This window comes from Mchenga conophoros, linkage group LG16, assembly GCF_057382185.1.
Source record: "Mchenga conophoros isolate Kocher_MC1m ecotype Shallow Benthic linkage group LG16, M_conophoros_male_GT1.1, whole genome shotgun sequence".
NCBI lineage: Eukaryota > Metazoa > Chordata > Actinopteri > Cichliformes > Cichlidae > Mchenga > Mchenga conophoros.
Genome location: NC_140541.1, coordinates 4,129,346 through 4,140,873, shown reverse-complemented (window position 1 = coordinate 4,140,873; position 11,528 = coordinate 4,129,346). Strand labels below are relative to the sequence as shown.

Here is an 11,528-nt window from a genome sequence, read left to right as displayed (position 1 = left end):
AGAACTTTGTGTACATAATTTGGTATTTCTCAAGCACGAAGGCCAAAAATAATGACATAATACTGTTTCATTTGAAAAGCAAATCTACCACACATCTGTTTGACCGTCACTAGTTAATCTGAAACACCGTAAGTCAGTAAGAATGGCTTGCACTGTCAGAGGCTGAAAAGACAACGGCAAAACTTCAGTAACATGAAAATTAGACCTTATTGATTTATTTCAACTCAAGAAGTACACATTTTTAAAGATGGACTATAGTGTTTGACAGGATTTGAGGGTTTTGTTTGTTTGTTTTAACCTTCATTTCCATCCACAGTCCATACCAGTTTGTGGTATGTTTGCTATCTGCCATTAAAACTTAACAAGAAGAAAAAGGACAGCAACAGAGGTTCAGCAAACGTGTTACAGAATAAACATGATGGGACTTAAAAGTTGGCTTTTTATGGATTCCAGCTTATTTTGGAGTCAGAGCACATGAAATGACAGACAGAGCTGCAAAGGAAGCCACAAAAATGTGTTAGTTGACCTGGCTATTAACTTCTGTCAGACAAAGATAAAGAGTATCATAAGGCGAAAAATGAAGAAAAGTTTTGGGCAGACTGGTTTGAACACGACTTTATTCATGGCAGGTAAACATAATACAGGTAAACGTGACTACTGTGGAGAAGAGGAAACAGAACATGTGGGTGATCGTGGCTCAAGAGTTGGCAGTTTGTCTTGTAATTGGAAGGTTGCCGGTGTTGTGCCAAAAAGTGATTGTCTGCCAAAAACTGATTTCCAGTGTTTCTGTGTATTTTTTTATGTGTAATATCTTTACGTATGTTCGTAAATAGACTTCAGTGAACAGGGGATACAAAGGGGTTACATAAAGAATTAAAAAATTATCTGTTTTTTAAGTATCTTTACAACTTGTACTTACATTATAACCAATCCGGTCCTTTATCCCCACTTAAAATATTTTTACAGAACTATTGTAATATTTGCTGCCGTTTCTGCTGTCCTGTTGGGCAACTTACTCTTACAAAATACATTTTTAATGTTAATGAGATTTTTTTTACTGCATAAATAAAGGTTATATAAAAGTCGCTGCCAAAAACTGATTGCGGCTTGTATCTTGTTACACGAATGTTGTTTGTGGCTCAAGATGACTTTATGTCATCCATAAGGGATGCATTTGACATATGTTTAACATATTATAGCCCAACAAGTTACTTATAGCACTTTAAATATGAGCAATCGCTTTTTGGCAAATACCGGAAATCAGTTTTTGGCAGACAATCACTTTTTGGCACAACACCGGTTCGAGCCCCGGCTCCAACAGTCTCGGTTGTTGTGTCCTTGGGCAAGACACTTCACCCGTTGCCTACTGGTGGTGGTCAGAGGGTGGCGCCAGTGTCCGGCAGCTTCGCCTCTGTCAGTGCGCCCCAGGGTGGCTGTGGCTACATGTAGCTGCCATCACCAGTGTGTGAATGAATGGCCAACACAGGGGAGGTAGAGAGAAGGCAACTGATCCAAAACCTCAGAAACCTACAAATGAAACTGGATCTTATTGAGTAACTGCAAAAGGACCCAAGAAGTGAAAGTTATCAGGCTTTAAAACAGGGTAAATTGTTTTGGAGGATTTGTGAGCGACGTTGCAGTACACACTCCACACCAGTTGGTGGCGGTAATGCACCATTTTATTGTTTGCCAATCGCCAATAAAACTTAGGGGAAGAAGGACAGCTACGCGTTACCAGACGAGTGTTCGGGTTCAGAGCAGCATGACTGCTGAAGCTGTGGTCACCGTCCGCCTGGTGAGGTCCTTCGAACACAGGAACTTCAAGCCGGTTGTGTTTCACGGCGTCCGCTTGGAGCAGACCGTACAGGACTTCATGCAGCTCGTCAAAGACGGTGAGAGCCGTGCGGTGTGTACCCCGTGTCAGCATCTGTTCACCGAAACAAACCTTTAAAAACACTGCGCAGGCAGAAATCCCAGGATTCACTGCAGCTGGACGGGAGAGCTTCAAAACTTAGAGTTCTTTGGTTTTAACTGGATATGAAACACTTCATATATAAAGGTTAATTTACAACAATGAGCCCTGCTCTCTGTGTAGGTGGATATAAGAAACAAGTCCTTAATGTTTTAAGCACATGTTTGGCGCCCTCTTGCGGCAGTACAGAGCGTGACAGGCGGCACAAACCCCAACATCACAGCTAACAGGCACATTTTCCTGTTTCAGGGCCGAAAAACGAAGACTCGCCTACTGCGCAGTAGACTGAGTGAAAGTGGGCAGTTTATATTATTAACCTAAGAGTGGTTGCTACAGTCAGAGGCAGCACAGAAGCAACGCCCTTAGACTGGTTTTAGTTTGTGTTCTTATTTTGCTGAGTTCTCGGTACTCTGTGGTTAACTAACATAAAGTAATGTGAGTCTGTTGACTGCAACAAACAAAACCAGTGATGTCATGTTTAGAATAGAACAGAGTAGAGTAGAATAGAATGCCTTTTATTGTCACTATACACATGTACAGTGAGATTCAGAGCTGCAGTGCAAACGTGTGGGAAAAGAAAAATATACAGATATAGGGCAAAAATAAATGGTGTTATGTATTTACAGTGTGGGTTATTGCACATAAATTAAATATTGCACAGTCGTGATCGTAGTTTGCAGTCTGTGTGGGGGGAGTCCTTGGATTTGGGGTGAAACTGTCTTCAGTGCATGTGTGAGTTCAGGCTCTTGGAAAGAAACTGTTCTTGAGTCTGTGGGTCTTTGGTCTAGAACATAAAGGTGGTCCTTGATGTGCTGAAGCATTAGTATCTCGAAGCATTTCATGAGTACGGCGTGAGGGCCACAGGGCGGTCATCGTTCAGGCTGGTGATGGGAGACTTCTTTGGCACTGGGAATATCCTCTGTTACAGTGAGTGGAGCAGTGCAGGAACCAGGCGAGGATGAGGATGGGAGCAGGGCTGGAGCAGATGAGTGCTGCTGTTGAGATGTTTCTGGGCAAAGAAGTGATTTATCTCGTCTGCCAGCGGCACACTCAGGCTTTCTGTTTTCACAGCCTCTGTAGTTTGTCTCGTATGCCCTCCCACACCTCCTGTGTGTTGGCGCTGGACAGGTGGGACTCTGTGCTCCTTTGTGGTCTGTTTTGACTTTTTTAGTTTCCCTTTTCAGATCGGCTCGAGCAGCCGTGTACAGAGCTCTGACACCTGACCTGAAGATGGCGTCACAGACTTTGAGAAGTGAGCGGACCTGGCTGGTTTTTGGTTTGGGAAAACCCGAATGCTTTTGTCCACAGTCACATTTCTGATACAGAACTTGATGTAGTCCAGTACTGATCCTGTGACTGTTTCTAGCTCCTGGTGTTCAAATCTGTCTCAGTCTGTGTGAAGCAGGCCTGTAGTTTGGAGAGAGCATTTTCAGGCCAGGTTGTAACGGTCTTTGTGGTGGACCTGGCACTGCGTCTGAGGGGGGTGAAGGCTGGGGAGAGCAGGAGGGAGAGGCAGTCGGTCTCGTGGTGTTCGCTGTGTCGAATCGAGCGTAGAATACGTTTAGATCCTCACACAGAGGCCGAGGTCTGCGCTTTCCCCTCTAAAGTCTGTGATTGTGTTTAGCAAACTGTTGCTCCACCCTGTGTGTGTCCCACATAGACACAAAAACAGCTGTGAGAAACCCCAGTGGGACAGATGGGGAGTCTTTATTAGACGAGTTTTTTAGGATTCTCGACCTTGTGTGTTTTCACACATGAATAAGAAGATAAAATCTTGATTGAATCCAACAATTTCTTTCAGATATTGCAACAAGGCCAGGATTTCCACCTCCTTTCAGGAAATATGGTTATGGTATGTATGCATTACTTCAATTGTCTTCATAATTTTTTACTGCTGTCATTAGAGCAATGTTCTCATCCTACCCACATGTCATGTTTAGATTGCTGTTGTTGTTACATAGAACTCACATAGTTACCTGGAGTTATAGCTAAACATCAGTAGTGATGTGTTTACTTGATACAAAATGATTTAAATAAACACACGAACACCAGAACAGAAATGTAATCACTCTTTCTTTCCGCACCCAAACAAGGACGGAAGTGTTGGTGAAACATCTCACTCTGTTATCAGAGATCCATGAAGTGACCCATCGTTCTTTTTCTAACTTTGCTCTGTTTCACTACGGGAGATATGGCCCACTACCGGATTGTGCCCAAAGCTATGCTCCAGCACTACTCCAGGATCTCAGGTTGGACCTGAGGCGCTAGATTCCAGGACTGACTGACCCAGGGATGACTGTGCAACATCCAGCCTATAAAACCGCACGAACTGGACTGATACACCTCTGAGCAAAGCCCAGGATGTTGCCATCCCGAGTTAGGAGAGGCTGGTCGGTGGTGTTAGAATAAGGGGGCGGAGCCCTGAGCACAGCTCAAACGTGGTGTCATTGGAGCTTCCGTAGTTGGTCATACCAAGGCGATTCCCATAGTGAAACACGGGGCAAAGTTAGATTACGAACTCCTCTCCTAGGTGTCTCACACCACCTCAGCTGGCTGTTTTCAGTGTAGAGGAGTAGCGGCTCTATTCTGACCCTCTCCCCAGTGACTGAGCTACTCACCAAATTTCTAAGACACCAGTCACCCTTTGGGGGAAGGTTATTTCCACACAGCTTGTAGGGCTGCTCAATTAATCGAATTTTAATCACGATTACGATCTGGGCTTTCAACGATCATTAAAAATGACTGAGCCGATTATTAGCCCCTCCCTCATTTATCCGCGACACCTTAAAAAAAATATGGGCTATAACAGTTGCATAGCAACTTGAAATGCTCCCACAAACGGCACTACAACATGTAAAAAAATAATAATATAAGCTCTGGCGGACTTGGTTCTATAGTAGGTCTTAAAGGGTTAAATAAATATCGTTAAATAATCGAGATCTCAATTTCAGTGAAAATAATCGTGATTATCATTTTTGCCATAATCGAGCAGCCCTAACAGCTTGTGACCATAGGTGGGTGTAGCCACAGCAGGCGCTGCACCAATCCGTTACTCTAGTGATTCACTTTTCTCTTACTTGCAAGCAAGACAGTCCGATACTTAAATTTGCTCCAAATCCAGCGTGGGTACTTCTGACTGAGAACCATGCCCTCAGACTCGTTTCCCACTCAGCTGCTAGCCTACTGGCTGCACCTGGATTTTCTGTCCATAAATAATATGACAGATGGCAGCCTGGTGGGGTCCAGAACTTCATGGGAGAGAGTTCGACTTGGAGTGTGAACAATCGATATTGAAAATTTGAAATATTGATTCTTCTGATACCAGTAATTTATGTTCTAGAATCGATTCTCATCGATATTTTAGTAATTTAGGGTAAATTTGTAGTTTATCATTAACAGGAACACAGTGGAAAGAAACTATATCATTCGGATTGTCTACATAGTCATGTGTGAAACACGGCTGTATAAATGTGTTGCAGCCGCTGGCGTGCGCACTCACAACAATGGCTGAGCGTAAACGGAGTCATGTGTGGACGTATTTTATCTCCACAAACAGCCACGACACGGTTTGCGATACATGTGGCAAGAAAGTGAGATGTTGTGGCAACAGCACTGACCTCGTCAAACACCTCAGAGTAAATCATATCACAGAATATGACGAGCGTATGTTGAGACTGAAGAGGAGGACAGGGACAGGTGCTGCTAGGGCGAGACAGACGTCTCTCACGGAGTCCTTCAGTGCTGCAGGCAGGCAACGTGTTCAAATAGCCACAACTTCAGTTTTTTATTTCTATATGATGAACTCTGCATTATTAAGCAATAAGAACAAGTAATCTGATGTCCTGTAATCATTATGAAGCAATATTATTATTATTACAGTTACATAATACAATTAATTATTGGATTATGAAATACAATGAAAAATTACGTTTTTGTACAGAGTATCGGATCAGTATCGTCGATACCGCCCTGAATTCTACTTGGTATCAGATCAGAAAGATAATCAGTGGAGTTGCACATCACTAGTGAACACAGCTCTCACAAGAGTTGTGAAGGACAGGAAACATGACTAAAGCTAATTATTGCATTATAAAATTGTGTTGTGCAATCCTTTTTGCTCTCTAACGACTTTTCCCTTGTTAATAAAGTGCTTATCTGATTGATTAAGACAATAAAACGAATATATACAAAAGGTAAAGATTGCCCAGTGTAAAAGCTGCACACACCGAGTGCTTCTTGTTCCTGCTGGATCTCAGGGCTGAACGGGACCTTTTTTTTTTCTTTTTTTCCCAGCCTGTCCTGTTTGGTTCTTTTGCCATCAGAATTATTGTCTAAAGGCAAAGAAAGATGCCCAACGGATTTACTTTACTAAATGGACCGCCCCAGCCTATTTGATTCACCTTTTATTGTTTATTTTATTTTATTTTATTTTCACTTGCTACACACGGGACAGACTTGACTGGGGAAAGAAAAACAGCGGGGAAGAAGGACGGCGATGAAGGGCAAAAACCAAAAAAACAAACAGACAAAAAAATCCATGCTGAACGGGACTTTTAAAGAAATGTACATAGAGTGAGGCGATGCTCTTAAGGGCCCGCTAACAGAGCTCTTAAAGTCAGAATCAAATTGTATTTGTATAAATAAATGTAATCACTTTATGAACATTTGGATATAAAAGAAAATGCACATGGGATCATTATATACAGTTGTGGTCAGAGGTTTATACTAGGACTGTTCGATACAACGACATATATCGGATGACGATATAAAAACGTCTGTTTCATTTTACGCTATCGTTTGTTTCGTGGTGTCGCAAAATAAACCGTTTACAGCAAAAAAAAATTTTCATCGTTTTGATGGTCACTGCAAGTCGAGTGACAGCACTGTTGTGTATCGAGCCTGTGTGGATTAGAGACAATGTAAAAATAAATTCACACTTTTGCACCCAGTTCTTGTTTGTTGGTCATTAAAGATGTCTGCTGTACAGTCATTCCACAGTGGGGGAAGAAAAACCATTAACAACTGAAAACAACCTTCATGATATCTGTAAAGTTTTGACCAAAGGTCTATGTAAACTTTGTTGGTGTGAAATTTGTGCTCTGAATCTGACTCCATCCTTTTTCCCCTTACAGACACGATGAAGATTATCCATCAGGCTCATGGAGCAAAGGTATCTGTGTGAAGGCTGTGGAGTGTCCGCTTGTAGGACACACGAGTGTTGTGGTCTGCCCTTAAGGAGTACTTTAAAAAAATGACATTTTCAAAGGGACCTGACTATTTTGTCTTCCACTTTAATATAACTTCCCTCTTTTGTAATAGCATGATCCCTGTGAGAGAAAATAAAGGAAATCAAAATCTGTTCACTCAGCTGGTATTTCAACAACTAAATCATTTAATTCCCTTTAATCCACTTTCAGAATTTGGGATTGATCTCAGAATCAACTCAGTAATTTTAGCCGTACATTCCAGAAATATTATTTCAGTTATTATATAATCTTATTTCAGAAATAGTTTGCATTTCAAACTTGCAATTTTTATCTTTTTTCCTTTGTTTTCAGACAAACGAGTTAGTGATGAGTTTAGATGATGATGAAACTCTGGTTCTACATGAAGGCCAAACCCTCAGAGCTGCTGGTGTTGGTAAGATTTGCATTGCTGAGTGTTTGCTGTAGAGCAGTGTTGGTTATAATTTGGTCCAAAGTAACACATTACTGTATTCACTTTACATTTTTTCATGAATGTGGTAATGTAACAACTTACTGTTTTCAATTCATGCGCTATGCTGCTGACACATCAACGCTTTGCAAGCCTGTCCAAAACAAACATGCTAACATGAAGCTAGCAAAGAACACAGTGACACGAAAGCTAAACTTGTGTTGTCCTCAGCACAGCAGCCAGAGCCTGATTATAACAGGCAACAAAATCAGTAACAATGTCTGTCTGAGAGACGGAGAGATTATTTTCAATCTAATTTGTCAAAATGAGCCTGATTCGCATCAGCACAGCCACCATCACCAGCCGACCAATGTAACTTTGAGTAACATCCCAGCTAACAGTCAGCTGTGAGCTGTGTTGACCCCAGTGACGTTAGAATTGTACAAGCTGTTTTTGCCCTGTTCTTATTTCCCATTTTCCTAGAAAATACAAAGAAATAAGGGGCGACTCAAAACATCTCTTTTTACATTTGTGCCTGTGATTATATTCACTGTTGCCTTTTGCTCGAGTTCATTGTTTCTAAACCCAAACCTTTCAGTCTATTTGCACAATGCCCCAAAATTCACCCTGTTCAAATTGAATTTCAAATAGAAGTAGTGATACAATAATAACATGTGGTTTGAATATCATGTAGTGAGAAAGGCCCGTGATGCGCATTCAGTGATTTCATCGTTGTTCAGTTTGCTGTTTCCAGAGCAGTCTAAACACAGTTCTTCATAACAACCAAAACTGAGTGGATTTTAGTTTCCTTTGTAAATGAATAAAACATGTCAGACTGAAATATCTGATTGGAGGCCGTATGATTTTTGGGGTTTGCTCAGTTGTCTGTGTATCATTTTAACGTCTTTACCTTATAATAAACAAATGATTTCAATAAATAAATATAAAGATATAAATAGAATTGAATGGCAAAAGTTGTCCTTCAGTGAGGTTCTTCCATCTCTATAAAGGAACTGGACAGTGACTCTCAGGTTTCTGCTTACCTAGCTTCATCATTTTGACTGCGATGCATTGTTTAGACTTGTTTTTTAATCTGTCAGTAGATTTATGCCTTAATCCAGTTTGGGTATGTTACACTCAGCAGGCAAATCTTTAAACATTTTGTTGTTCTTCTCTCGAACATACACGACCAGCTGTGGGACGGGCAGTTTATGAATTTAGTAGCAGTTCAGTCAAGACACATCTCAGATCCCACCTCAACTGTCCATTAAAAAAATAAATGGTAAATGGTAAATGGCCTGCATTTGTATAGCGCTTTTCTAGTCCCTAAGGACCCCAAAGCGCTTCACACTACATTCAGTCATCCACCCATTCACACACACATTCACACACTGGCGATGGCAGCTACATTGTAGCCACAGCTGCCCTGGGGCGCACTGACAGAGGCGAGGCTGCCGGACACTGGCGCCACCGGGCCCTCTGACCACCACCAGTAGGCAAACACGGGGTTAGTATCTTGCCCAAGGATATTTGGCATGCAGCCAGGATAATGAATAAAAATAACTGTCTTCTGACTTATATGAAGGAGAGCTGTGATTGACTGTGATCCATTTCAAACTTCATAAAAATGGAAGACTTTCTGAACATACCTGTTTAAAAATCTGAGGTGTGTTTTAACTTTGACATGTTTGTCCTCTTTAGCTCATGAGACAGAAGTGGCCTTCTTCAGGAAAGCAGACTACAGTCTCTATAAAGCAAACCCCCAAACTGCCTGGTGACTGCGTCAGAGGACAGTTCATATACACAGGTCTGCCTGGAACAAGTTTTGTCATGTTGCTACTGGACTGTTTTCATTTGTGGGATTTTTTTTTCTCCTTTAAAGTCAAAGCTTATTATCCAGCAGACTAACAGGCCTTTTTATTTAATATTAATATTTTTTTTATTTTATGTGAATATGACTTTTATGAACATCTTTCTGTTGTTGGTGATGTTGTAGATATGCTGAAAGTTTTAAAGGTTTTAAGGAACAATATTACATCTCCAGCATTCGCTCTGCTCTCTGTGATCATGAGTAAAATGTTTGTGTTCTCAGTGTAATTCAGAGATGTTTTCAGAAGTGTTTATATTTTTTCATACTTTGTTGCCAATGTAATTGTGAGTGGATACTTTTGCTAATAAAATGTTGTGCGGTTCAAGAACACGATGTAGACCTCTTTGAAACACAGATGGAGAGAAAGATGCTTTGACTGTTCTCAGGGGAACATTCGTTTCAATAAATGTGAAATAGAAGAAGTTACATGAAACTTTAGGATTCTCTTGAAGCTCGTCATCCGTATAAACTGAGTGAACCTCGTAGAGCTTTGGAGTTTGTTTCACATTTTAAAGGACTCATACAGTATGACTGTCTGTACCAGAGACCCTGTACCCTTCTATGACTCTGAAAACGACACAAAGGTCTACACCCACAGACACACTTTCACTGAGAAGCTCCTCCCATTTTTGTTGTTGGGGGGGGGAACGTTTGAAGCAACAATGGATGGAATAAAGTCTGTCAGACTCAGAATTCTCTATAATGTTCTTGGGAAGTTCCTCAATTGTTCTAATACAAGGGTCTCAAACTCGTGGCCTGGGGCCCGCATGCAGCCCACGTCACCCCTACTTGCAGCCCGTGTATTGATGTGATGGAATGTAATGCAATTTGGCCCTTGAAGTGACGTTTGTTAGGGAGGATTTGTTTGTTGAGTGCAATGTTAAAACAAATTCTCCAAATGACCGAATGTGTTAGTTCAGTGACAGGCAAACACTCATGTGGACACTCATGTCTGCAATTTTATTTTGTTAAATACGAGCAAAATGATAGAAGTGCTGCCACGTGTGTGGACAGGCAGAGAGGACCAATGTGTTTATTTGCTTCAATGAAAGGCTTCGATTAGTAAAGAGTGAGGGGGAAACTGCCTTCACGTTTGCAGTTTTGTCTTTTTATACAATTTTTTTTAATTTTAAAAGAACAAACACCACGTTTCCAGAAATATTTGTGGTTGTTTTCTTGTTTGTTTAGTGTTCAAGTAGCACAAAAAAACTGTGGCCCTCCAATGAGATGACAGTGCCAGCAATGGCCACAGCTCATTTAAGTCTGAGACTCTGTTCTAACGTTTGCCTTCACATAATGATTATCTGAGGTTTTTTACACTCTTAACTCATCACGTTATAGTCAAAGCAGAGTTAATGTATTTTATTTGAAGTAGGAGTCCCAAAAACTGAAAATGTGCTAAATAAAACCAAAAACATGCCTCTGATTGGTGGCACTTTGTAAAACCCCCTGCCCCTCACACACACACACACACACACACGTGCACATCCCCACCTAAAACCATTTACAAGTATAGATACAGACACACATGGCAGTGACACAGTGTTGTGAGAGTGTATGACTCTGTGTTTCTATGTCAATTAAGCAGTCTGACTAAGTGAGTTCAAATTAAACTCGCAGGGCAGAAAGTTTGAGCGTGGAAAAGTCATTTTTTTAGATTGTCAACCTCAACAGCAGGCGATTATGCAGTGGACGGGGTGATTCATGAAAAATCAAATTCTTCAAAACTTAAACTGTCATTGTTTGAAAACCATACAAGATATAAAACAATATAGAAAACAATCTAGTAATATTTTAATAATCCAAGGTCTTGGGAAAAAGTTTTAATTTTTTCTCTAGCACAAAACATGCTAAAATATTTGAAATATTCAAATTTAAACTTATTGAATGAACTTGCATAAGATCACCAAAATGTCAAGCGTGAGTGTAAAATGCAACAGTACCAAAAACTGAAAAAAGACGTGCTGAAATAAATGACACAGATCTGAAGTCAGCTCAGTGTGACTCTATAAACTCTAAGCAGGATGTTTC

General features: G+C 40.9%; 1 protein-coding gene across 1 annotated transcript; it reads left to right on the top strand.

The window, feature by feature from the left end:
* The first annotated feature begins 1,710 nt into the window (after nt 1-1,710).
* On the top strand, nt 1,711-9,825 carry lg16h2orf76 (linkage group 16 C2orf76 homolog). The gene is made up of 5 exons (XM_085250046.1): nt 1,711-1,892; nt 3,774-3,824; nt 7,105-7,142; nt 7,531-7,612; nt 9,329-9,825. The coding sequence occupies exons 1-5, from the start codon at nt 1,763-1,765 to the stop codon at nt 9,403-9,405; spliced, it is 378 nt and encodes a 125-aa protein (XP_085106172.1). The 5' UTR covers nt 1,711-1,762; the 3' UTR covers nt 9,406-9,825.
* The last annotated feature ends 1,703 nt before the right edge of the window (nt 9,826-11,528 follow it).

Coding starts and splice junctions, on each gene's coding strand:
- lg16h2orf76 (XM_085250046.1), top strand. CDS start 1,763: ATGACTGCTGAAGCTGTGGTCACCGTCCGCCTGGTGAGGTCCTTCGAA. Junction 1,893..3,773: donor CATGCAGCTCGTCAAAGACG/GTGAGAGCCGTG, acceptor AATTTCTTTCAG/ATATTGCAACAAGGCCAGGA. Junction 3,825..7,104: donor TTTCAGGAAATATGGTTATG/GTATGTATGCAT, acceptor TTCCCCTTACAG/ACACGATGAAGATTATCCAT.